The sequence below is a fragment of the Nothobranchius furzeri genome, chromosome 12 (assembly GCF_043380555.1).
Source record: "Nothobranchius furzeri strain GRZ-AD chromosome 12, NfurGRZ-RIMD1, whole genome shotgun sequence".
In the NCBI taxonomy this organism is placed as follows: domain Eukaryota; kingdom Metazoa; phylum Chordata; class Actinopteri; order Cyprinodontiformes; family Nothobranchiidae; genus Nothobranchius; species Nothobranchius furzeri.
This window is the reverse complement of record NC_091752.1, coordinates 47879860-47907816: the sequence shown is the minus strand read 5'-3', so window position 1 is coordinate 47907816 and position 27957 is coordinate 47879860. Positions and strand designations below refer to the sequence as shown.

Here is a 27957-nt window from a genome sequence, read left to right as displayed (position 1 = left end):
CCAAACCCATCTGAGCCGTTTGGTTCTTTCACAGACTTTAATAAAGGAAGATCATTTTACACTCAGGAGTTGGATTACCAGAACTGGACTGGCAGGTTCTGATCCAAATGTTAAGTTACAAATTCAAAATAAAAACAGACCGGCTTTCACTCGTTGACCAATCAGAGCGACACTCATGTTTTGACTTTTTGAAGCAATAAAGTGCTGATTGATCACAAGACCAACGTTAAATCAACCATCAGGACAGTAAAAGCTCAGAACTGGATCAAGACTAACTGAATGTATAACCGATCACCTGAAAACATCAGCCTCTCAGTTCCTGGTTTTACCTTTTGAATCCAAATTCCATCCAGAATCAGAACAACGGGCAGCTGGAGATCAAGCAAGCTAATGAACTCTCCAGGGCGCTGCATTCAAGGCTCACTGCGGCACATTTTTAGGCTAATCGATGCCATTCAGGCTCTGCAAGAAGTTTGGAGGAATGGATCGTTCAAGATTTAATTGTCCTGTGGTCCCAGTAAGTTCAGGGTTCCTAGATGTTGCTCCGGCGCGTTAGCCACAGCCCAGCAGAACTCTGTCGGCTCTGTAGTGTGTGCTGGACCATGTCCTTCCATTGGTCGTCAGAGATCTCCTGCGCCCACAGTGGCACACCGAGAGATGGCAGCGCCACGCTTGCCATGGTCCTTTTCACCAGCTCCACATGATCTGCAGGAGAAAGGAAGTGATGTCAGCAAACAGAAAAGGAGAGGAAAATGGATTATTAAAGGACTCTGAGTTTTCTCAATGTCAAGGAACCTCGCCTTGATCCCGCCCCAGTTGCCTAGAAAATACGTCATCAGGAACCACCATGGTGTGTTATGTTCATGTGCTACAGAGGCATCTGTCCTCCGTTTGTTAGCCGTTTAGCTAGCTGAGCAAGGATACATGGGAGGTGTCTTGTTGCCTTTTCTCTGTCAAACATTTACCAGAATACAGCACTGTATTTTCAAAAGGATGGCGAATCAGGAGCCAGCAGCACGTACTTTGGGGGCAAATTTCCAGTTTAAATGTAAGTGAACTAATTGTAGCTGTCGGGCTGTTTTTTACGTCCAAAGCAGTTACCTGTGGTTGGTTAGCTGCTTAGTAGTTGAATCTTTGGTGGCTAGCAGGTACTAACTTGCTTACATATTTAATTTAACCAATGTATACACAATTAAAAAGTTAAAGGCTCCTTCATACATTTATATTGAAATGTACGAAATAAAACGTTACCTCATGTGTCACCTAACGAGGTAAGTCTGTTCCATTTGACAGTTTTCTTTGACTGTGTCCTCATAAGAGGCTGGCTGCTGCTAACCCTAACTAACCCAGCCAAGGCAGGCAAGGTGAGGTGAGGTTCTTTAACAATGAGAAACACCCTCGGAATTCAGCAGAAGTGCTGATCCAGAACACAGGAAGTGTGGCTGCTGGAAATAAAAACTGAGATGGGTGATGCCTGGTTCAGAGGTTCTGAAGAACTGGAACAAGAGATGCAGAACCAGATCAGGAATTTAAACATTTGATAGGAGATTTCCTCCCAATCTGGTCAGTTTATGGGGAACGCTATTATCTAATCTGCTTCGCCTTAAACCCCGAATCACACCTGTTGCACTTAAATTTAAATCAAAAGAAACAATGCGACTTTCGAGTTGGACAGACAGCAGGCTCAAATAGTGGTGTTTGCAGCTAGCCACGGGATATCCAGCTGCTAGCCACGGCAGCCATGAGATTTCTGAGCCAAAATCTGAGCCATGGCTGAATGGTGCCACCCGTGCACTCAGACATGAGTGCCGACGCACTGAAAGGAAGTAGAAAAAGGACGGTTTGCATGTGTCTCTGCAGTCGCCGCGGGAATGTTTGTCTGCTTTTCAAAACTGTGTAAAATCAGCAAAATCTCAGTTTGTGTGTAACCTGGTACTCGCAAACAGCCATAGACCCCAGGTTCTTATTAAAGTTTTTAACAGTATTGTTAATCCAAGAAGTGACAGTGGTGTTGCTCCCTCACAAAACTTATGTGACAAATTCCAAGCTTTTTTCTTAAAGTCCAGGAGATTAGGTCCTCTATTTAATTTTTTTTTTCTGTTTCTGACCTCAGTGCTTTTCCTCCTGGTGCCAATTTGAACTTGTCTCTTTAGAGGAATTATCAGATATTATTCATCACTTAAAAGGGCATTATGGAAGTTTGACAACCAAAACATGTATATAAATAATAAATTTCTTCTTCATACATTCTCCTGCAATGCCCTGGTCCTGTGAAATGAGCCCTGGCATTTTTACTGTGATTGCCTATTTTTCTGTAAAATCACAGAAAAAGAGAGCTGCTCGGGTCGAGCAGGCTGCTTCATGCGCGTTCACGCTCAGGCATCGCCCTCTAAACCGTTCTTAAATGGTACAGATACAAATGACGTCACTGGCGCATTAGCTCGCCTGGTAAAGGTTGGTTAATGCTTGACGGCTCCGCGCGGCGAAATTGCGTCATTTTAACAACCACGCCCCTCCACCGCGTCTCCGCACGGCCCAAATTTTCCGCAAAGCGCACCTAGGAAAATTTCTAACCACGCGGACGGTCGGACGCGGAAAAACATGGCGGACCGGCAAGAACTAGTATGGCAGAGGTTCATAAATACGTATGATTCAGCTCTCAGAGATCACCGTGATCAACATGTTGTTAATAATTCATGGAGAGAAACAGCTCGCACTGTCGGAAAAGAAGAGGACGCTGTTAAAAATGCTGGAATGCCATGTTGTAAACAACAATAATTTCTACTTCTACTATGGTGTAGTGTTGGATGCATGCTGTAGAGCTCCATGCTGCCCCCTACAGTTTGGGAGAATATTGGCTCACCGCAGAGACAAGCCGCCTGAACCATAAACGCTGCAAGTTGTGAAGCGCGCTCCATCCGCGAGCCGCATCACCAAGCAGAAAGTAAATGTGCCAAGCATAAACCAAGCTTTAGTCTCCTCCCTTTCTGGTCGGTTCGTGGATCCCCGGGAAAATGAAAAAATGAATGCAAGTCAGCAGGGCAAAACGAGCTATTTTCCAACCCGCTTTGCCTTAGGCCCTGGATCACACATGTTGTACTAATGATGGGTATTTTGACCATGTCAGTAACAAACTTTGAGATTTATTTGCTTAATTAGCATGACTACAAATCAGACATCGGCACGTGACAGTGTTGTCAAAAAAATCGATACCTCAAATCGATACTAAAAGTGGTATCTAAGTTAGATATTCCATCCCTGTGGTATCGATATTATGGACTATTATACACAGCCTTCTTCAAGTACACCGACACGCACGACAGCCAGATGCCGTAAAGCAGCCTCCGCCTCCCAGACAAACAGAAGAAGACGCCGCATGGCTACATTACAATTTCCCACGCGAGTTGTCTCCGATCCAAGTTTTGTCTGCCAAATAAATAAACAAAAACATAAACAGCGAACTTGGGAGGCGCTTCACAGCCCAACTTAATTAGCATACCAAGTCCGACACGTAGTTGTATATTCACGCTTATGTGCTTAAAGGAAAACTCCCGTTTTTTGCAACCCGGACTTAATTTCTAGCATGCAGTACGTTTGTTTCCTCACGCTGACAACTTTGGTGCTACTTGGATTCCCCGGGGTATTTAGATCCATCGGCGAATCGCCATCAGTGTATATCCATATAACGGGTGCGGACGGGCACCCATGGTGCAGCCTCGAAATAAGACATTATCTGCACCAAAACATCTTCATGTCGAAAGGTTTTGTTAGGAATCATTAACGTGATTCTCCTGTTCGTTTGGAGCGGGTCTGGTCTGGGATTTCTAGGCGTGAACAGACTAGCTGCAGCTAATCTAACCGGCGCTTTTAATGACGTCACTGCCGTGCGCCAATCTGTTTTTATTAAGATTACCGGTAGATGTACCTTTGTCCTACTGTGGAGAAATTGTTTTCTCCCTTTATTGACCAACAGAGTTGTTCAAAAGTACAGAACAAAACATATGGCATTAAATCTTATGACAAAAATGCACCTTAAACAGAGTTTAAGCAGCAAAACATCACTCTGCAAATAGTGTATATATAGTGAGACCATTCATGATTTAAAGTGTTAACTTTCACCAGTTTTTGTATGCACGTTTAAAAAAAATGCTGATACTTGAAAGGTTTAAGCACTTTATACACTTAATTCTTAACATTTAATTTTTGCAATATAAATTGAGGAATGTTATTTTTGAATAAACTTGTTCAATAAATTGGTGTTTTTAAATAGTATCGAAATCGAGTACCGAGGTTTTTTTCCAGTATCGAATCGAGTTTGAAATTTTAGTATCGTGACAACCCTAGACGTCACCACAGAATCTCCTCTCCACTAGCATAGCTACGTACCACATGGCCAGATTTAAGGTTCCCCTGAAAGAAGGATTTGAAGTTTGCTGAACTTACAGCCATTTTCCCTGTTTTTCTCCGTGTCTGGTTTCATGATGTCACTTTAGTGAAGCGCATTTGTAGTCCTTCACTTATTTTCACACAAAACTTAAAATAACGTTCTCGTTTGAAAATAAGCGTTCTTGGTATCAAAATGCATCTTTAAAATTCACAGACATCAAATGTGAAATCCATGGCACAAAACAAGCGGAATTAGAAAATAGCGTTTTTAGCCCCGTTGACTTGCATTCATTTTTGTTGTTCTTCTGGGGACCCATGGTTCAGAAGTAGACTTAGGCTCCTTATAGGCAGCGCCAGTTCACAGGGAACCTCCTTATATACGTCTGTGGTGACTGTTGCCAGAAATCTCGTGGCTGCCGTGGCTGGCTGACACCGCCACAATTTGAGCTCGGCCCTGCTGCGAGATTCTTCTTGATTGAAAAGGGTCTGGACAAAAGACAAATGGAGGACATGTAGACGTCTCACCAGCATCCATGGGGATGGAGGCTCTGCTCCTCTGGGCTGCTGCTCCCTCTGGATCATCCTCTTCCTCACTGTCAGATAGTGGAGCTTCAGGGAGATGTAGACCCATCACCTGCAGAAAGAGACAGCTGAGACGAAGACACCTTCCTGTCCTTGTCCTCTTATCACTTTGAATGGACCCAGTCAGAAAATGCAGCTCCCTCACCTCTAATCTGTGCTGCACCTGCTGCAGCTGCTCAGAGTGGGACACCTCTTCTCTGTCCTCCCCGGTGTCCTCGTGGTGTTGGCTGCTGTTAGGACCTTCTGGCTCCTGGTTTAAAGGCTGGTAATAGTATCCTCCGCTGCTCACCTCTTCCTCTTCCTCTACCTCCTCTCCATCCAGCTCCATCTCTGCCCCATCCTCCCCCCCGCCCCCCCACACAGCCCCAGTAGGCAGCACAGCTCCGTCCACGGGACGCTCGTCCTCCCCCAGCTCGTCCTCAGACCTCGGCAAGACTCTCTCTGGTCCCATCGCTGAGCTGCACACTTCCATCCACAGAGGACAGAAAGCTCTCTGTGAAGACACGGGGACAGAATGACTGAGGAGACACAAATGGACTAAGACAGCAGTGTCCAGCATGTAGGGCAGCAGGGTTAACCAGCATGCAACTGGTCTTCCCGGATCTTTGTCTTCACGGTTGTAGTATTAGCGCAGCTTAGGACAGGACTGCGACTCGGAAGCTAAACGGTAGCATTCGCTTCGGCTCTGCTCAGGTGGGTCTCACCCACTGCTGTCCCGACAGAACCGCACGGAAACGCGGCCTGGCGCTGGCCCAGCTACCTGCCGTTGTTTTCATGTGCAGCTTGGTAAGTTAGCGTCTGTTTATGTGACTGTGTGTTTACAGGTGAGTCCCTACCTTTCTGTCCGCTGTTAGCCGCTGCTAGCTACAGCTGCTGCTTTGACACTTCCGTATGCGTCCAGACGTCACTCCTTAACGTGCGTCTGACGCAGATCGACTACTTTCCTCTGATTGAGCAGGACGTGACGTCGTGCAAGAGGATTGGCTCCGTCTAGTTCAAGTTCAGTTTCCTTCTAGATACTCACGCAGTGAAAATCTTGATTTAGATCTACAGACTCATTAATAATAAACAAAACCAGTCTGGTGGGCACGTGAGTGAAGGAGATCGTGACTTTGGACCATGACAGTTTGAACATTAGCATCAAAACAGGATTTATTAATTGTTGGTATTTTAAACAGGCTCCGGTAAAGTGCTCAGAGTGAGCTCTCCTACCGCGCTCTCCTCTCTCTGGTCTCGTAGTAACGCTCATCTGCAGAAACACCGGGACTCGTGGGCTCAGCACACCGACAGACAGACCTCCTCCTGTCCGGCTGCAGCACCCAGACCCAACGCATCGCTGCCCGTATAACCGATCAATACTTCTATCCATCGGTCCCGTGAGCCGGCGCTTTGGATCAGAACCGGTGCGTGGCCTGCGGGGAATCATGTAATGATGACATCAGCGCGTGACAGTCTGGACTCTTCCTGCGCAAGCTGATTGATTGATCTCCTTTGTCAGGTTAATTGGTTGTTTGATGAACAGTGTTGGATCAGCTGATCAGAAGTCTTTGAACGTTGATTGTTTGATGTGACACCTGAGATGATTGTTAGTTTCCTTCTCTAATGTCTTTCCATCAAGATGATCTGGTTCTGTCCCTGAACGAGGACTGGTCCCTGAACTAGGACTGGTCTAGACCCGTCAGCGGTCTGGGTTTCCAGTAGCCCAACATAATCTGTCTCAGATGTCCAGAGCAGCCAGAGGACAACTGGAGACTGTGTGAAATTGTGTCTTCTTGTCCTCCACAGTCCCTGTGGTCCTCCCAGGTGTCCAGATGCTTCCAGCCTCCATCCAGATCACTGGGGAGTTGCTGTCCTCAGCTGAGGTCCAGGACATTTGTGAGAGTCTGAAGGACGATGGAGTCCACCTGCTGTCCATCCGCGGCTGTCAGCTGTCAGACCGGGACTTTGGACAGGTCTGCCGCAGTGTGGCAGCGTCCACCTCTCTGGCGCAGCTCAACCTTAATCTAGGTGTGGTCTCCAGCATCAGCCGTACACGCCACCTGGCCGAGGCCCTGAAGACCAACCGCTCCCTACAGACCCTGTTGTGAGTAGACCGACTCTTGAATGATTGACAGAAAAAGGGACGTGATTGGTTGGTGACACTTTGTCCTCGCTCTGCTAGCCTCCATGGCAGCCCGCTGCAGGATGCGGGCTTGGTGACTCTGAATCCGGCCCTGTCTACCCACCCGGCACTAGTCTGTCTGGACCTAGGAGACTGCATGCTGGGGGACGAGGCTCTGGCTCTGATCTGTGGGATGCTGCCGCCGGACGGCGCCAAGTCTGGTAAGAAACACCTGAAGAGCTCTGGATCAGAACCGCCTTTAGTCCAACGCAGCAGCACTGATACAGAGGTAAATAATTTCAAATGGTCCCTCAGAAGAAAAGGAGCTCAGTGTGGATAGAGAAAGTCTGTTTTGTTTCAGAGATAAACAGTTATCCAGACCGGAGAGAAAGACATCAACAACTTTCAGGATTGATGACATTAGACTTCCCTGGGTTCTGTCTTTCATGTTTGGAAAACTGAGTTTCCAGAGGTCAGTGAATGCAGCTTTCCTGTGCTTCTAAAAGAAAAAGTTGGTTCGGTTTCAGAATCAGCGACCTGTAACAAAAACCTGATCCAGACCTGAAGGTGAGCCAGGTGCTAACCCAACCCAACACAGGTCTGGTTTCACTCCCAACCTGAATATTAAAGAGATGAGAAGCTGCTGAGCCGGGCGTCATGTTACACCCACATCACCCACCTGTCCCCCTTTGCTCACTCTTACGAAACCCCAACCCCCATGTTGTCCCAGCCCTCCTGTAGAAACACACACACACACACACACACACACACACACACACACACACACACACACACACACACACACACACACACACACACACACACACACACACACACACACACACACACACACACACACACACACACACACACACACACACACACACACGCAACACACACACACAACACACACACACACACACGTCTCTCTTCACTTTAGAAGTGGGGGAGACACGGGGGGGGGGTATCTTTACAGTATGTTCTAAGGGGAAACAGGCTTCAACACAAACGGTTGTTTTACGCTTGGTCCTAGAGCTCAACCAGTGTCAATTTAATATAGCATAATATTGTTTTTGGATGGTAAAAAGTGCAGGGGTCAAAACTTGACTTTGGAAAAAGTCAGGGGGACATGTCCCCCCTGTCCCCCCCAAAAAAAATTACATCCATGGTATGATCCATGAACACCCGAGAAGAGGAAAAAGTAGGAATTGTGCACGCAGGGTTTTTTGGGTGGGAAGATTTGTTTGTGAAGTACTTTTTTTGCTGTGTTTTAGTGAGGATTCAACGGAGTTTAATAAATGAGGCCCATGGTGTTGTGCAGCTTTAGTCAGGCCCTCTGTAAAGGAACCTTTCTGACTACACCTAGAACCCGCTAGAGCCTACTAGAACCTGTTAAAATATGTTAGATCTTGTAAAAAAAATATGCTAGGACCTGTTTAAAACCCGCTGGAACCCGTTAGAATTTGTTTAAACCCGCTAGAACCTGTTAGAACCTGTAAAAATATGCTAGAACTTGTTTAAACCCACTAGAACCGTTGGGATCTGTTTAAACCCCGCTAGAACTTGTTAGAACTGGTTAAAACCATTGACATATATACTGGACAATTCATTTCCATAGGCTCCAATAACACGTTTTTATGCCAAAATGGGAGGTGGCCACCACCGCCATTTTGACTGTGTCACAGGTTCCGTCAAGCCCAGACAATTCCACAAAAGGGAAGAGAGGTGGAGCTGAAGGTGGGGCTGTAAGGCTGGGATCAACTGACGACACCTGGTCGAACTAGCTACAAGCTAACCTGAAGCTAACCCAAAGCTAACGCGGAGGTGGGAGCTGAGCTAACGGAGGTAGCAACCTAGCTACAACCGGAGTTAACTGTGCACAACACCAGAGCTTCTGAGTCAGAGATACGCCGGGCTGACCGCTGGGTAAAACCGGGTGGAACACAGAGGTCTCCGAGAGCTCCACAAGCTGGCAGCCGCACAGCAGACAGAAGCCGCGATCAGACAGATGCGTCGTGCTGCGGGTAGGGGAGAACCGGGTGGAAAACATCGGTCTCCCGAGAGATCCACAAGCCGATAGTCGGAACCCAGCTCCACCAACATGTTATATTTCAACCCATTTTCTACAGTGCAGCATTATGTTAAATGCACTGGGTTTTACCCTATTGAATAAAAATTTCATAGTTAAACAGTACATGTTAAAATCTAAGCTCAGCTCGGCAGTGACCTAAAATACATAAATATAATTTTATTTACCGAAAAAAATGAAGTGGAGACTCCTTGGATGCTCTATTAGTGCGATTAATGCCACAGCAAGTCATTTTGTCCAACAATTGCACAAATAATATCCAAAAAAGAATACACACACACAGAGACTCAAAATGCCGGAACAGTTTCCAGGCCAGACCGAGGCTCTACTGAGGCCTTTCCACGGATCTAGCTCTGTGGTCACGTGGGTCGGATGCTCATTAATTATACAGAATTTTAGGCTTTTAATACACTTAAACAGAAGAGTGAGAAAAAATTTCACCCCCCTCAGAGTTGTCATGAGTGTAAACTAGATCATTTAAACCAAAAACATGTTTTGGTACCAGGCTGTAAACATGTTTATTTCTGCTGTGAAATTGGTATTTTTAACATGGGAGTCAATGAGGATTTGCTCGCTTCTGACACCAGCCCCCAGCGGATGAGGGTGGAACAGCAATTTTTGGTACTTCCGGTTGGGCTCAATTTTTGAGTCGCGTTGTGGGGGCTTGGTTAAAACCCCGCTAGAACCTGTTAGAACCAGTTAAAACCCGCTAGAACCTGCTACAACCAGTTAAAACCTGCTAGAACCTGTTAAAATCTGCTAGAACATACTAGAACCAGTTGTTGAGGAAACCTCAGAGTTACGACAACATTTAATTTCCTGTTATTCACCAGTTAATTACCCATAATTCACTTCTCGTTACAACCCATGTGTAAGTGTGTGTCTCTGTGTGTGTGTAGGTCTGAGGGAGCTGACTCTCAGCGCTAACCCAGGAATCAGCTCCAAAGGCTGGGCCCGGATCTCCATCGCGGTGGCCCACAGCTCACAGCTTCGGGTTCTGAACCTGGACTACAACCCGCTGGGTAACAACCTCAGCCTCAGCATGAGGAATTCACACTTGTTTTTTCAATAATCCTTTAATTCAATTCAAGTTGATTTCTATAGCGTCAAATCACGGCAAGTGTCGTCTCAAGGTACTTCACACAGTAAACATTCCAATACAGGTCAGTTCATTAAGCCAATCAGTAAAAAGCTTCCTATGTAAGGAACCCAGCAAATTGCATCGAGTCACTAACTGGTGTCAGAGTCTTTACAGCAACCCTCATACTAAGCAAGCATTTAGCAACAGTGGAGAGGAAAACTTCCTTTTAACAGGAAGAAACCTCCAGAGAATCCTGGCTCAGTATAAGCAGCCATCCTCCACGACTCACTGGGGATCGAGAAGACAGAGCATGCATGCACGCACACACACACACACACACACACACACCAAGTAATATTTCTATGGTTACATTGTGATTTGTTAGTAAATATTCTATTTGGTGAGAGATAAACTTTATTGTATTTATCCTAGTGAATCTATAATTAAACAGGTAAACTAGTAGTAGCACATCCAATTTCAAAGAAAGTAAAAACATAGTTCTGGTTCTGGTTCTTTAGTTCTGGTTCTACCTGCAGGAGACCAAATTGCATCCATGCTGGCAGTTGCAGTGGCATCCAGCAGAACCCTGGAGGTGTTGGATCTGGAAGGAACGGGACTGACCAACCAGTCAGCACAGGTTAACCAATCAGAGCACTCGTTTTTTCTGTAATTCACTCAAGTTATCACCATCATCTTCAATAGCAGACGTTGTCAGGAGCTGAACCTTGTTCTCAGTAACAGAACCACAGAGTCATTCCAGAACTTTGTGTAGTTTCCAGCTCTGCTCAGGTGAGCTGAAGCTGTCCTGGTCCAGTCTGCTCATTCAAAGGGAAGTGGGCTGCATCTTCTTGATTCAGCAGCTTGTCCAGCGGGAGGGGACACTGACCACCTCTCTCCTCTGTGTGTGTCTGTGAATAATGATTAGCATCTTGAAGGTATTACCTGTGTGCAGGTGTTCCTGGACATGGTGGAGAACTACCCGACCAGCCTGCGAGTTCTGATTCTGGTTGAGAATGACATCAGTCCAGAGCTGCAGCAGCAGATCGGCGACTTGCTGTCTGAAGGAGAGGATGATGATGACAGAGAGGCTCCGCCCCAGCTGAGAGGCTCCGTCTTCAGTAGTGCTCTCCGACCAATCAGAGACAAGTACCATCCCCCAGCCTGGCTCCCCCACAGCAGTAAGGGCTGAGCTACCCCCGTCCCGGCAGATTTAGTAAAACTGGTTACTAAACTGGTTCTGTGATACTGGTACCTGTAGACCCAGTTCAGAGTCAGTCCTGTTCCTGTGTGGTGTTTAGGTGTCCTGGTAACAGTTGGAGCTTTGTGTTCTGTGTGAAACCTGCAGACTCATGCCGATGGTTCTAATTATGTACAGCCGGGCCTTTATTTGGTTATTTTCTACTCATGCGACAGCAACGGTTTTGTGTCATGCACCGTGGATGCACACAGGGTAACGATCGGTAATCTGACGTTCTGTTCGTCCCTAGTGAGGGTAAATGAGAAATGACCTGTGCTTGTAGAGCTTTTCTGAGTCAGAGGACTCCAGAGGGCTTTACAGTAGTCAGTCGTTCACACATTCACACGATGGTGGTGATGAGCTACAACGTAGCCACAACTGCACTGACGGAGGTGGGCCACTGAACACCGGCATCACCAGTCCCTCCGACCACCACCAGCAGGCAATTAAGGTCAAGTGTCTTGCCCAAGGACACAACAGCAGCCATCTCTGCTGGGAGCCGGGAATGATCCTACAACCGTCCGATTACTGGACAACTCGCTCCACCTCCTTGGACTGTTGAAGCAGGTCTATGAAGGAGATCCATAAACAGGAATTATTATTCACGTCTATGCCCAGATGTTCCAGAACTGCTCACACATCGCTTATGCCAACACGTCGGCTCAGTCACTTCCACGTTGTCGCTTTTGTTTTACTTTGAAAGCGCGTTTGCATTTGTTGGAGATTCTGCCATTCCTGGGCGAGCGTCTCTGTAATGTTGCCGTGTTTCCATGAAATAAAACGGATCCCCAAACCTCGGCTTACTTCCCACATGCATTTCATTCTTCTTCTACCTCCAACCCCCATAAACTCGGTCGTCTCCTCCTACAACTACGGCAAGCCTCAAGGACAGCAAACATCAGTCTCCAGTCTTCCGGGTTTTTTTCTTCTTCTTTTTCTCTGCAGTTCCAGATTTGAGAGTCCGCCAGTCATTTACATACAGAAACACCCTCAATTAACCATATTTGGTCACACCACATCCTCTAAAGTTCACAAGGGAAATCCCTGCGTTCTTCCTGGAGAAATAAAAACCTTCTGTGACCTTCTGTGGCTTCCAAAGTTGGAAGTTCTCTCAGCTCAGAACTAACCAGTAGGCTAAAAGTCATAAATGCAGTCAGAACAGAGGAGAGGTCCATGTCAGAAATAAAGAAAAAATGGTTCAACATGAAACTGAATGTGATAAACCGTAGAGTAACAGAATGAGTGTTACATTTTGTTGCTGTAACGGCTCACGGAAATGACTTATATTTAATTAAAGATGACATCTCAGTAGTGTCAATGATAATAATTTAACATATACTGTTCCCATCCATTCTGTTGAAGGTATGAAATAGCATAAGTTCCAGCAGTCAGAACAAATACAGTTAGATTAAAACCCAGCAGCTCCAACCCAACATCTAATTAAAATTCTACCTCACTAAGCTAAAGTACCGTAAATCCTCTAATATTGGCCTGTATTCAATTAATGGCCGGGTATCATATTTTGGCTGGTGTCAGAGTCGGCGGAGGTGAATAATGGGCGGTATTTAATGTGGCCGGGTGGAATGTGGTAACAAGCAAGTACCACGGTGGGGGGGGGGGGGGGGGGGGGGTGTCATCCGTCTCACTTTTGATTTGCCAGTGACAGACCGCGATTTGGCAGGTGCGGAGACGAAGAGGAGGCGAAAATTTGATATCAAGTTCAAAAAGAACATGCTGATTATGCTGCAGAACACTGTGGGGAGCAATAGGGGTTGTATGAACTAGTCGACTTCACTATAGTGACTTTTATGCCCATTATCAACTAGTTGCTGTCACGTGACAATGACCGGCAAGATGCAGCCCTCGGAAAAGACAGCAGACTGCTGTCAGCAGGTGACAAGCTCCTGCGCGTTGGGTGGGGGGTGGGGGTGGGGGGGCAACGCGCTGTGCCAGAGCGTCGGTACTGACACCGCCATAAAACGGGCATTTAACCAAATTGTGACCTTTTCCCTCTTGCAATCTAACCTTCCCCTCACCCCATTCTAACCTTAACCAGCTTGCGCATGCAAAGCTCTGAATGTTGACGCGCTCCAGACATCTGCGTCCTGAGCACGGCCACAGTAGCATAATCAAATCAGGTGTCGCCACCTCAAAAACTAATTTAACACGCAATCGTTTATGTCGGCTCATTTCCTTTTATGTTTTCTGTCTTTTATTTGTGCCTGATGCGTTTCGCTGCTGTGGATCGGGGTGCATCACCTTGTCCTCCGGTGACGCACCGATCACTGATGCGGCCGCCAAGCAGCGAGCACTCCGCTGTTTTTGCGGTCGGTAGATCTTTTAGAACTGCAGTTCAAAGGTAACTCATAAGGTGAATATATATGAACCCAGGTAGCAGTTTTTCTTTAGGATTGAGAGGAGATGCAGGAAGATAATAAACAGGCAGGACAGAAAAATAGTCAAATAAAAACAAGTTAGTTTTTGTACCTGGTGGTTGCAACAAACAAACACCATTGAAGGTAATCAGACGTGAGGAACAGAAAATGAAATGATTATTTTAATGTTTAGAGCAGCAGGAACTCCAAGAGGCTGCAGGCGCATCAGTGAGTTTGCGGCCGCTGTGCAGGGGGAGGGGGGAGAGGGCTGAAGCAGAAACTACCGTTGTTAAAAGAAATGTGTTTAACTTTGAAAATGTGGGCGCAATTTTAATTGTCAAAAACTCCAGCGAACCATTAGTTCATTTTGCTCAAATAGAAATAGAGGCCTGCCTCTAATTCTGGCCCTCCTTCCAATAAAGGCCTGGAGCTTGATGTGCTTGAGTCAAATACAGGCCTGGGCCTGTATTAGAGGATTTACGGTAGTTAAAGTGACTGTGTGTATTTTCCCGGGCAATAGGGGGCAGTACATACCTAAATCATTGCATGCAAGCAGTATTTTTCTGTTAGCGTAAAACCTTACCAACAGTGCTTGGTATAAGGAAACATGGCATCCAACATGGTGTTGCCCAGAGACTTAGACCCGCTCCCATGTATTTTAGAACAGATTTTTTTGGTTATATGTTATGAAAGCACCAACATTTTCCAACAACGGGGCATCTTTTAAATAATTTAATACATTTCAATGGATATTTCCTGGGATTAATGGTTAAAAACTACACATTGTCACTTTACTATTACTATGTGTTAAAATAAATAATAAATTACCATTTACATTAATAAGAAACGTGTTAATATTAATATACATTAAAATAAAGTAGAATTTACCATTGACATTAATAACATGTTAATATTAAGAATATATGTAAAAGTAGCCTTGTGGCTTGTTTACTCAGTGTGCGGCTGTTTTCAGCAACAGCGATGCAGATGATGGTCAGCAGCAGAGTAACTTTTTTCTACAAAACACCTGTAGAGTTGCTGCATCTGTAAATGTTGGAAGAGAAAGCAGATGATACCACGACTGAAGGAGACTGCAGAACCTGACGTTTGCAGCCACAAACGCTCACCCAGTGTGGTAATAAGCTGCTTTCTTAGCTTTTTTGCTGTCCGTAGACAATTTCTTGATTTTTCAGAGTAACTTTTTTTCACAAGGTGGGTTGGAGGAGGAGGCAAAGGACCCAAAATGCAGATGAATGAGGCAGAGGAGGAAGGTAAAAATAAAAATCTTTTATTTAGGAGAAATCCTCGAGGGAAGGGAGCCAAAACACAAAATCCAAAAACAACACTCGAGACCTAAAAAACACTCGAGACTAGAGAGGAGAACGAGACGAGACTGACAGAAACAACAATGGACCGACACAACACTGAGACTAGGAGAGGGTTTTATACACTGGGGCTGGAGAGATAGGAGACGAGGAGCAGGTGTGTGGGGAACTGGCACAGGTGAAAGCAATAATTAAGAGGAGGAGCAGAAAGGAGCAGGGGAGGACACCAGACCTGACTGGGGAAGGACACATACACACACATATACACACCGAGCTGGGGAAGGACACACACACACACACAACTGAAATAAAAACCTAAAGAAACTAAGGTGGGGAGGCTAAGAGACATGAAGAAAACCAGGAGGGAGCTGGGGACAAAAGGCTGGAGCTACAAGGACACAGAACGTGAAGGAACACCTGGAGGGGCTGGGGATGACTGAATGAACACAGGGCCTGGGAGGAATGATCTGGAGGACTGCAAACAGGAGACATATGAAGAACACAAAGAGACACATAAATGAGACGCAGACAAAGGACACATGAGGGAGCTTTTGAGACACAAAAGGGGAACTAAAGCCCCATTCCCACCTGTACCGGGTCGGCCCGGGCCGGGTAGCGTAGGTTGTTTACATATCTGGGTGGCCTGGAATTTTCCCGGGCCAACCAAGGCTCATTCTCGGCCCTCTTCCCGAGGGGTACTGCTTCAGGCCGACCAGGGCCAACACACCCACTGCTGACAGCAAATTCACACCTTCCATTAGAGCAAGCCTCTGATTGGTGGGTAGAATCAGCCCATTCACACCTTCCATTAGAGCAAGCCTCTGATTGGTGGGTAGAATCAGCCCACATGGGCTTAAGGCAAGGATGTGTGGAATCAACCGGGCCAGGCTGGGGCCGACTGGGGCTACCCGGCCCGGGCCGACCCGGTACAGATGGGAATGGCCCACTAGAGAGGGATGGAGAACACGAGGAGACACATGAGGGAAGACGCAGACCATGACAGTACAACCCCCCCCCCCCCCCCCCCCCAAGGGGCGGATACCAGATTCCAAAACCCGAACAAAACACAACAAGCAAAAGACGAGACAAAACAGGACACGAGAAACCAGAGGGAGGGAGGGGAGGGAACAAACAAAAACAACCTAAAAGGGAGGGAACAGGGGGCCGACGACGGGGAACCAGGAGCAGGGAAGTACAGGGATTGGGAAATCTGGAGGAGGAGGACGACCAAGAGGGGACACTGGAGGAGGAGGACGACTAAGAGGGGACACTGGAGGAGGACGGCTAAGAGGGGACACTAGAGGAGGACGACTAAGAGGGGACACTAGAGGAGGACGACTAAGAGGGGACACTAGAGGGGGAGGAAGACTAAGAGGGAACACTAGAGGGGGAGGACGGGGAAAGGACTCAGGCAACGGGGACTGTGGGGACGTAGAGTCTTGTGGGGACGTAGGCTCTTGTGGGGGCAGTGCAGGAGAACACTGCAGGCTAGGATGTAGACTCTGGAGGGGACTTCAGTGGAGGCGTCGACTTCTGAACCGTTGACTTCTGAGCCGTTGACTTCTGGCCTGGAGGCACCAGACTGGGCAGAGCCTCTTGGACAGGCTGGACCGGAACCTCGTGGACGGGCTGGACTGGGCGGAGCCTCTTTGACAGGATGCGGCGCAACCTCGAGGATCATCACTGGAACTGGATATGGCGCGACCTCCGGAACCACCGCCAAAGCAGGATGCGATGCGTCCTCCGGGACCACCGCCGAAGCAGGATGCGATGCGTCCTCCGGGACCACCGCCGAAGGAGGATGCGATGCATCCTCTGGGACCACCGCTTGAACAGGATGAGGAGATGACGGGTGAAGCTCGTGCTGAGTTTGCCGATCCGGAAACACCTGGGCTGATAGTGCGTCTCCGCTCTCCGCTCACAGGAGGCTGCTGGCAACGATGGCGACGCCGTCGTCGAGAGGAGGTAGAGGTGCTATGTTCAGGACCAGACGAAGGTGTGGTGGGTTGGCCCATCAGTGGTGCTGAGATGGCACAAACAGGTTCAGGGGAGAAGGAGATGAAACCGGTTCTGATAGTTTGGACAGGGGCAGGAACGGACTGAAGTCTCGGAGCAGAAGGAGGAGGATCACGGCCAAAAGCGTGGAGCAGCAATGAAGCAAAGTCCCAGAACGACACAGTCTTGAGAGATTCTACGTCGAAAAGGTCCGCGACCCACTGCATGGCTTACCTCCCAAACAAAGCACCATGAATGAGACCTTGTCGAACTCCGAGGATTCCAGGTCCAAACAACGGGCACAGTCCTGAACGAAATCCCTACAGGTATCCGGGTCACCATTGTAACGGTACATCTGCTGGCGCGTAGATGTACCTGGAGGTTCTGCTGGGTCCTGGGTTGGTCGGTCCATTCTGTCACAAGGTGGGTTGGAGGAGGTGGAGAAGGACCCAAAATGCAGAACCAGATGAATGAGGCAGAGGTGGAAGGTAAAAATAAAAATCCTTTTATTTAGGAGAAATCCTCGAGGGAAGGGAGTCAAAACACAAAATCCAAAAACAACACTCGAGACCTAAAAAAACACTCGAGACTAGAGAGGAGAACGAGACGAGACTGACAGAGAAACAACAATGGACCGACACAACACTGAGACTGGGAGAGGTTTTTTTTATACACTGGGGCTGGAGAGATAGGAGACGAGGAGCAGGTGTGTTTGGAACTGACACAGGTGAAAGCAATAAGAGGAGGAGCAGAAAGGAGCAGGGGAGGACACCAGACCTGACTGGGGAAGGACACACACACACACACACACACACACACACACACACACACACACACACACACACACACACACACACACACACACACACACACACACACACACACACACACACACACACACACACACACACACACACACACACACACACACACACACACACACACACACACACACACACACACACACACACACACACACCGAGCTGGGGAAGGACACACTCAACTGATATAAAAACCTATTGAAACTAAGGTGGGGAGACTAAAGCCTGGTTCATGCTTCTCCGTCAGCTCCGCAAGGGACAGACACGCACGGATTGACGGAAGCGTTTTGCTCTTTTACATCTCCGTCTCCTGGAGAGTGCAAAGCAATTGCCCGGCAGGACCACAGAGGGCGTAGCGCTGTTCTGTGGTATCCTGTCATGTACCGGTCCAAGATCGTGTGTTTATATTGTGTTTTTTGTGTATATAAGAGACTTTTAACACGGACATATTTGTCTCTCATTCTCCCACCGCTTCATGCGCTCCCCACCTCTAAACCCACATTTCCTGTCATTTCCGTCCACAAATAAAATGCTTGCTGTGCATCTTTTCACTCCTCCAGTCACGGGAGAATTAAACGTTCATATCTTTAGAGTTTTTTCGCGAGGTATTCTTCAAGCTTCTCCGTGTCTGCCGCTAGTTATCCTCAGCTCTCTTTGCAATGGCGGCGCTGTAAACAGCAGCTGCGTCCAGACCAATCACAAGCTTGCGTAATCCGTCTCGTTCGACGGATGTTTAAAAAAGTGGGCTCGACTCCGTATGTACTTGCGTGCCTGCCGGAGCCCTACGCAAGGACGGATAATGGCGTTGCGTGTCTCCGCACTGACGCAGTCGAAGAAGCATAAAGCAGGCTTAAGAGACATGAAGAAAACCAGGAGGGAGCTGGGGACAAAAGGCTGGAGCTACAAGTAAACAGAACGTGAAGGAACACCTGGAGGAGCTGGGGATGACTGAATGAACACAGGGCCTGGGAGGAATGATCTGGAGGACTGCAAACAGGAGACATATGAAGAACACAAAGAGACACATAAATGAGACGCAGACAAAGGACACATGAGGGAGCTTATGAGACACAATAGGGGAACCTAGAGAGGGATGGAGAACACAAGGAGACATATGAGGGAAGACGCAGACCATGACACTTTTGGTATCGGCTGGCTCAGCTGAATAGCTGCAGCGAACTGCAGGGTCAGTTCTTAAGGTGGTGCATCAGTGTTGAACACACCACTACATTTTCCACCTCGTTAAATGACCAGTTTGCACCATTGACATATATATACAGTACTGGACACTTCCTGTCCATAGGCTCGCATTAGAAGTTTTTAATCTGAAATGGGAGGTGGCCACCACAGCCATTTTGATTGTGTCACACATCTCGTCACGCCCAAACATTTCCATAAAAGGGAAAAGAGGTGGAGCTGAAGGTGGGGCTGTAAGGCTGGGATCAAATGACGACACCCATCGAATTGAAGTGATGTAGCTGAAGGCTAACCCAAAGCTAACGCGGAGGTGTGACAAAAAGTTACTCTGAAAAATCAAGAAATTGTCTACGGACAGCAAAAATGCTAAGAAAGCAGCTTATTACCACACTGGGTGAGCGTCTGTGGCTGCAAACGTCAGGTTCTGCAGTCTCCTTCAGTCGTGGTATCATCTGCTTTCTCTTCCAACATTTACAGATGCAGCAACTCTACAGGTGTTTTGTAGAAAAAAGTTACTCTGCTGCTGACCGTCATCTGCTGTGCCATCGCTGTTGCTGAAAACAGCCGCACACTGAGTAAACAAGCCACAAGGCCACACCTTGTCTTACACCTCATTACTGTCTCACACTTCCTTGCTGCCTCACACTTCACTGCTGTCTCACACTTCCCTGCTGTCTCACACTTCACTGCTGTCTCACACTTCACTGCTGTCTCACACCTCACTGCTGCCTCACACTTTACTGCTGTCTCACACCTCCCTGCCACGACACACCTCCCTGCCGCTTCACACCTCCCTGCTGCCTCACAGGTTACTGCTGTCTCCCACCTCCCTGCTGTCTCACACTTCACTGCTGTCTCACACTTCACTGCTGTCTCACACCTCACTGCTGCCTCACACTTTACTGCTGTCTCACACCTCCCTGCCGCTTCACACCTCCCTGCTGCCTCACAGGTTACTGCTGTCTCCCACCTCCCTGCTGTCTCACACTTCACTGCTGTCTCACACTTCACTGCTGTCTCACACCTCACTGCTGCCTCACACTTTACTGCTGTCTCACACCTCCCTGCCGCTTCACACCTCCCTGCTGCCTCACAGGTTACTGCTGTCTCCCACCTCCCTGCCGCCTCACACTTCACTGCTGTCTTACACCTCATTGCTGTCTCACACCTCCCGTTTGCGTCACTTCACCGCTGTCTCACACCTCCCTGTTGCATCACATCTCCCTGCTGTCTCACATTTCACTGCTGTCTCAAACCTCCCTGCTGCATCACACTTCACTGCTCTCTTACAGCTCACTGCTGTCTTACCCCTCATTGTTGTCTTACTCCTGCCTGCTGTTTCGCTCTTCACTGGTGCCTCACCCCTACTGCACACTGGAAGCATCAGCGTCAGCAGCGCAGTGCAGCAGCAGAACGTTTACTTACAACAATCGCTACACTCCAGTGCACACCGGGGAAGTCTCAGCCGCTGAGCAGCTTTTCTGCTTTGCTACTTGCTCGACTTGCCATATCACAAATTCTCTTGAGTTTATGCTGTCTGCCATTAAACCAGAAAGAAGGAAATCATGTTTGTTTTCTGCTATATGTCATATATGATGTTGTTCCTCTCCACTATCAGGATTAAAGCCACGAAAAACACACTGCTGTTCTTGAACGATGCAGGGAGCAAATAAGCTTTTAGGTCATTACCAGGGGTTTTACACTGAGACCATGTGTGATTACCTGTCTAACTAGTGCTGGGCAATAAATAGAAAATTTATCGTTATTGAAACTTCTAATTCCTATCAAGAAATTTTTTTCCATGTCAATAAATTTTATAATAAAAAATTGAAATGATGTGTGTATGTTGGCCATGTTCATGGCCCTTTATGAAGCGGTACCACCCTGAGTCACATAAAAATGTGACTCAACGTAGTAGCCCCATCTAGTGAACAACACAATCTGCTCTGCAGTATGTGGGTCTGCAGCTGTACCCTTCTTAGTGTGACAGCAGGACTTCACGAAGATATACTCACCTGTTGACCGCTCACACGTCACTTCTTTGATTTCTCGTTGCAATCTTCTAACTTCATAGATCGTCCAGTTGGAACCAATTACTGATCGTTTCTTTAGTCCCGCTGTAACACTGATTGTATCAGATGTCATGTTGCTCAGGTGTTACTAAAACTACCTGTGTGTCTTTACCACCCAGCTAGAGCACTTCTGTGTTTGGGTCTGACCCAGGCTCACTTCTGTCTCACAGCTCACTTCTGTCTCACAGCTCACCTCTGTCTCACAGCTCACTTCTGTCTCACAGCTGACTTCTGTCTCACAACTCACTTCTGTCTCACAGCTCACTTCTGTCTCACAGCTCACCTCTGTCTCACAGTTGACTTCTGTCTCACAGCTCACCTCTATCTCACAGTTGACTTCTGTCTCACAGCTCACCTCTATCTCACAGTTGACTTCTGTCTCACAGCTCACCTCTGTCTCACAGCTCACCTCTGTCTCACAGTTGACTTCTGTCTCACAGCTCACCTCTGTCTCACAGCTCACCTCTGTCTCACAGTTGACTTCTGTCTCACAGCTCACTTCTGTCTCACAGTTGACTTCTGTCTCACAGCTCACCTCTGTCTCACAGCTCACCTCTGTCTCACAGCTCACCTCTATCTCACAGTTGACTTCTATCTCACAGTTGACTTCTGTCTCACAGCTCACCTCTGTCTCACAGTTGACTTCTGTCTCACAGCTCACCTCTGTCTCACAGCTCACCTCTGTCTCACAGCTCACCTCTGTCTCACAGCTCACCTCTATCTCACAGCTCACCTCTGTCTCACAGTTGACTTCTGTCTCACAGCTCACCTCTGTCTCACAGCTCACCTCTGTCTCACAGCTCACCTCTATCTCACAGTTGACTTCTGTCTCACAGCTCACCTCTATCTCACAGTTGACTTCTGTCTCACAGCTCACCTCTGTCTCACAGTTGACTTCTGTCTCACAGCTCACCTCTGTCTCACAGCTCACTGCTGTCTCACAGTTGACTTCTGTCTCACATCTCACCTCTGTCTCACAGTTGACTTCTGTCTCACATCTCACCTCTGTCTCAAAGTTCGCTTCTGTCTCACAGCTCACTGCTGTCTCACGGTTCGCTTCTGTCTCACAGCTCACTGCTGTCTCACAGTTCGCTTCTGTCTCACAGCTCACTGCTGTCTCACAGCTCACTTCTATCTCACAGTTGACTTCTGTCTCACATCTCACCTCTGTCTCACAGTTGACTTCTGTCTCACAGCTCACTTCTATCTCACAGCTGACTTCTGTCTCACATCTCACCTCTGTCTCAAAGTTCGCTTCTGTCTCACAGCTCACTGCTGTCTCACAGTTCGCTTCTGTCTCACAGCTCACTGCTGTCTCACAGTTCACTTCTGTCTCACATCTCACCTCTGTCTCACAGTTGACTTCTGTCTCACAGCTCACTTCTGTCACAGCTCACCCCTGTCTCACAGCTCACTTCTATCTCACAGCTGACTTCTGTCTCACATCTCACCTCTGTCTCAAAGTTCGCTTCTGTCTCACAGCTCACTGCTGTCTCACAGTTCACTTCTGTCTCACAGCTCACTAATGTCTCATACCTCACTGCTGTCTCACAGCTCTTCTGCACCATTCTGACATACTTTCTACCACTCCAGACCTTCTGACGCACCACAGCTCCTCTCTCCTCACCTTCACACACTTTATCTGAATATACAAAGAACCAGGGCTGCCAACACACACATCTGACAGCGTTCATATGTTCTCACCTTTTCTAACTTCTACTGCTGAAGAGACAGGTGCTCAGTAAATACCCACTTACATCTTTTCTCTCTCTAGTATCTCCAGTAGGGATTTTTCTGCCCTCTGGTGGCCGAGAGCTGTTTTTACAGCTTTTACAGAGCTAAACAAGATGCTGTAGATGCCTTCAAAATAAAACATACCACTTAAATATTGCCTGTCTTTTAAATAATTTCAAAATAAAATGCTACACATCAGTAATCTTATTTAGCTAAAAGCACATTTACACACAGAGTTTAAAATATATTCATGTAACAGTGTTAAACACAACAGTTGTGTGGAGTTAAAGTGCAAAACCCACCTAGTAATTCTACAAACCCAAAGTTTTTCATTGACTTTAATGAATGAACATGGCTATAAATGCCCCCAGTGGAAACAAGCTGGAACTACACTTTAGTTGTATTAAAGCATTTTCTTTACCATCGTGGAGCTAAAACACCATTAAAGCCTTTTCACAAAACAATATTAAACACAATGTCAACATTGGAATTGTGGCATTTGTAGTCTTTTTTTGGTACACAACAAAACGTCAAAAATCCACAAGTGCAACAGGTTTTCACCAGTAAAAAAGCACCTACAGGAGAAGGCTCACATTTAGAGAAAAACTCATGCATTATTTTGTCTTCCACCAGAGGAGAGTCGAGCAGCCAAACGTTGTAGTGCAGTAGCTTTACTTCAATACATGAAAAAGTAGCCCGGAAAAGGAAACAGTAGTAGTTATGAAAAATGGACGGAATAAAGCCAAAATTATACGTTTCCGTCAGCCCCGCGAGGGAGGGACACGCTCTCATTAACAGATGTTTTGCTTTCAGACTTCTCCGTCTCCTGGGGAGTGTTGCAAAGCAATTCCCTGCCAGGATACCAGAGGGCTTAGCACTGTTCTGTAGTATCCTGTCATGTATCCGGTCCAAGATAGTGTGATTAAATTGTGTTTTTGTATTTAAGAGACTTTAACACGGACACATTTGTGCTTTATGCACTCACCACCTCTAAACCCACGTTTCCTGTCTTTTTCGTCCACCAATAAAACACTTGCAGCACATCTGTTCACTCCTCCAGTCACGGGGGAATAAAACGTTCATATTTTTAGAGTTTTTCCACAATGCTTTCTACCAGCTGCGTCGTGTCTGCTGCTAGCTATCCTCAGCTCTCCTTATGATTTTGAAAGCGCAATGGCGGCGCTGTTGACGACAGCGGCGTCCTGACCAATCACGAGCTTGCGCACTTCGTCTTGATGGATGGATGTTTGGAAAACAGAGCTAGACTCCGTTCGTCCTTGCGAGCCTGTTGGAGAGCCCTCAAAAGGACGGATAATGGCATTGCATGCATCCGTCCTGACGCAGACGTATAAATTAGGCTTTAGGTGTTTGATCATAACAGCTGATGAGGTTTGAAACCCATTTAATCAAATAATGAAGCTTTATGCGATAGATATATGGTTTAAAGGGCAAAATAGAAAATGAAATAGCTAAATTTCATTAGAGCGGTGTGATACATAATATTAGCTACATGTGTTTGCTGGTTAGGGTTTTGTGCTACAAGCTTTCTAATTTAACATATATAATGTAAAATACCTTTGGTGGAGTGAAAATAAAGGTAAACTTTAAGTACATAAAATGAAATGGTTTGTTCCAGTTTTACTGATTAAATTTTCTATGGTTTGCTTATAATTAACATTATAGTTTTTTACGTAGCAAACCCTGATTAGGAGATCCATTTTGCTTCTAAAAATAAAATCTGCTCTTAATATTACTTTATTTCTCTTTCATATAATTAGTCATCAAAGGACACAGGTGCCTTTGCATCATTCTGATTACCCCCCTCCAGACCTGTTGCAACAGTCGGCAGCCCCGCTCTAGCTTTACTAATCTTACCAGCATTCAGAGTCCTAATTCCAGCTCCACACTCGGGCTTTTCCTCCTCTCCTCTGTCCACCTACAGTAGTCTGAATTTCAGAGGCACCCAGCAGGTCAACAGTGGGTTACCTCCACCAATTTGCTGTCACATAGGAAGCTTTAGTAATGCCCATCTGGACCATGGGTACCTACTGCCAAAAATGAATGGGTTAAAAGTTCCTGTCACCATCTATGGAGGGATTACAGTTCCAGGACCATTGCATTAGTTTCTAGTTAAACATGTTTTATACCAAATGAAGAGAGAGGAGAGTGTATCAGTTAAAGCAAACCAGCTAGCTGAGCTAAGCTAGGCTAACTGACAATAAATGCTGATTTTTTTAAGTTTTAATTGGATCTTTCTTTAGTTCTTAATATGATTACAGGAAATCTACACACCCCAGTTGTTCTCAAAAAGTTATCTGGGTGATCACACTGCATCAGTTCTTAAAGAACGCATGAATGCATCAAAACGTCTGGCAAGCAGTTGTGCTGATTCACCTTTAAATCACTTCAACTGTAAAACTCATGAAGTCCTCAACACCATCGCACCCAAAAAGGTCAGACTTATCTCTAGCAAACAAAAAGCTCCATGGAGGTTCACCACATCAGTTACAGATCAGAAAAGAAAATGCAGGAAAGCTGAGCGCCACCTACCAGATCACTACGAGACCTTCAGAGTGCAGCTGCACTCTTACAACTCTGGATTAAATAAGGAGACAAGCCTTTTTCTCCAAAGTCATCAGTGATAATATTAACCCGTGTTCTGTTTGCTACTAGTGAGAGGCTAACTCATCTCCCAGACAGTTAAACCCTGATTTCATTTCCCAATTTAAGTCTAATGAGTTAGCATCTTTTTTCAATGAGATCATAAACATCACAACCAGACCACAGCTCCAGCCACACAGCAGCAATCTGGCTAGAATACCAGCTTCCAGTGTGATCAGCGCTAAAACACTGGAGAACATAGTTAAGGTTAAACTCATCTAACTGCTGTCTGGACAACCTGCCAACTAACTTCTTAAATGTTTTAGCTGCTTAAAAGCTGATGTACTGAAACTGCTAACTGTTCCTTAATGTCAGGTATTTTTCCTACATCCGTGAAAACTGCTGCTGTTAAACCTCTCCTAAAGAAAAATAAACTAGATCTCTTAGTGATGAATAACTACAGACCCATCTCTAATCTCCCTTTCATGGGAGCATGCTAGAAAAAGCTGTTATGATCCAGCTGAACAACTTTTAGAGACAAACAACCTGCTAGATAGTTTCCAGTCAGGCTGTAGACGACACCACAGCACTGAGACTGCACTTATTAAAGTAATAAATTATATTTGTCTAAATACAGAATCAGGTAAAACATCTGTTCTGATGATGCTCCATCTCACTGCAGCTGTTGATACTGAGGACCACAACATCCTTCTGATAGGCTCATAACCTGGGTGGGACTTTCCGGTACGGTCCATAGTTGGTTCTGATCTCATCTTTAAGACAGGAGTTATGTTGTACTTCACTAGTTTATACATCACTCAGTGGCATGGGGCCAGAAGCCATGTCAGATCTCCTTCAGGTATCTACGCCCAGCAGGGCTCTTAGATCCTTGGGAAACAATCAGCTGACCTCGGGTCAGAAAAAAACATGGTGAAGCTGCTTTTAGCTATTATGCTGCTCACAAATGGAATCAGCTTCCTCGTGACCTCAGATGTGTCCCAACTCTAGAAACGTTTACATCAGAGTAGAAAACCTTCATGTGTTCATCAGCCTTTGAATAAATGATCTTCTGCCCTGTAACTGCTAACCCTTTAACTTTGTTTCTGTTGAACTTTTAAATTGTATTTTCTGTTAATGTTCGTGGGCCAGGGTCAGGGTTAGGGTCAACCCTTGTATGACGTGCTACATGAATAAAGCTGCCTCACCTGTTCCATATAATCCTAATGTTCCTAGTAGAATGAACATTCCAGATATCCATGAGAGCAGCAGGAACGTGTCAGGTTTCTGAAATGTTCCTATAAGAACCAGTAAGTTTTATATTATAGGATGTAATAAAAGTAACATCACAGTTAGGTAACTATTTACTTTTACAATGTGCTAACTTAGTTATTAACTCAATGACTTTTTGGAAAAGAAATTTGTAACTATGACTAATTACTTTTTACTGTAAGGTGCCCAACACTGGTTGCCACACATCCATGTTTGAAAAGGGCATTGCTTCTTCCTGGCTGGTCCTGAATGCAGCATCATCTGGTTCCTGTTTTAGAGAGAATGGTTGATATGTTTATGGGAGTCTGAGATGGGTAAGACCTTCAGACCTCTGGGTGTGGTAGGGAGACGGGAGGGCCTGAACAGCAGCGGTGAGGTCATGTGGTCAGGTGTGCCTCGTCCTGTCAGAGGCTGACATGGTGAAGTTCCTCATTAATCTACTCTATGACTCTCTGATATTGTTAGCATTCTGATCCCAAAGCGCAGAAGCAGCTGGAAGCTTCCGTCTTGATTTCAGGTGAAACCAGGTGAGATCAGGTGTGCTGGAAGCTGAGCTTGACGTTGTTTATCGCTGGGGAGAATAAAGGAACGGTCTGATCGTTCAGCATTTAGGTTTACAGACACAGGTGTGACACATGTGTCCAGGTGTCCTCACTTTACCTGACAGACTCTCGCTTGATTGGACGCTCTTGTTGATCTTGAACTGATGATGTGAACTTAGTCTGGAGCTAGAAACCTGGTCTAAATGTGTCCTCCTTTGACCCCACAGACTCCGGACCCCAGATGGTCATGCTGACGTCAGGTCTAGGTGAGAGCCTATTGGCTGAGACTGAGATGTGACCCCTCCCACATTAACACTCACTTCCTGTTAGAATGTTTTCACTTCCTGATTGAATGTTTGTTTCTTTGCACTTCATTTTACTGGACGGCTTACAGCCAATCACATGCTCTGTGTGGTGTTAAGTAGAGCCAGGGGGAGGGGCTTTTCTACAGGTGTGTTGTTTCTGATGAATGTACCTTTTCTGGTGTATTCTGCTGCTATGATGTCTCAATAATAAAACAGTTTACAGCTTTATAAACGCAGAGGACTCT

General features: G+C 46.5%; 2 protein-coding genes across 5 annotated transcripts; one reads left to right on the top strand and one right to left on the bottom strand.

Annotated features, from left to right (window-relative positions):
* Positions 1-11: 11 nt before the first annotated feature.
* On the bottom strand, positions 12-5916 carry mea1 (male-enhanced antigen 1). Of its 2 annotated transcripts, XM_070542653.1 has the most exons (4): positions 5805-5916; positions 5114-5461; positions 4912-5020; positions 12-705 (listed from the first exon to the last, which is right to left on the bottom strand). In XM_070542653.1, the coding sequence occupies exons 2-4, from the start codon at positions 5438-5440 to the stop codon at positions 533-535; spliced, it is 609 nt and encodes a 202-aa protein (XP_070398754.1). In that variant the 5' UTR covers positions 5441-5461; positions 5805-5916; the 3' UTR covers positions 12-532. The 2 variants fall into 2 exon arrangements, with proteins under 2 accessions (XP_070398754.1, XP_015801473.1); XM_015945987.3 differs by lacking the exon at positions 5805-5916 and having other exon boundaries at positions 5114-5662.
* On the top strand, positions 5616-27948 carry lrrc73 (leucine rich repeat containing 73). Of its 3 annotated transcripts, none has more exons than XM_015945985.3 (7): positions 5616-5754; positions 6754-7051; positions 7130-7290; positions 10058-10180; positions 10776-10876; positions 11192-11417; positions 27635-27948. In XM_015945985.3, the coding sequence occupies exons 2-7, from the start codon at positions 6780-6782 to the stop codon at positions 27703-27705; spliced, it is 954 nt and encodes a 317-aa protein (XP_015801471.1). In that variant the 5' UTR covers positions 5616-5754; positions 6754-6779; the 3' UTR covers positions 27706-27948. The 3 variants fall into 3 exon arrangements, with proteins under 3 accessions (XP_015801471.1, XP_015801470.1, XP_015801472.1); XM_015945984.3 differs by lacking the exon at positions 5616-5754 and adding an exon at positions 6231-6466; XM_015945986.3 differs by lacking the exon at positions 5616-5754 and adding an exon at positions 6239-6371.
* Positions 27949-27957: the final 9 nt, after the last annotated feature.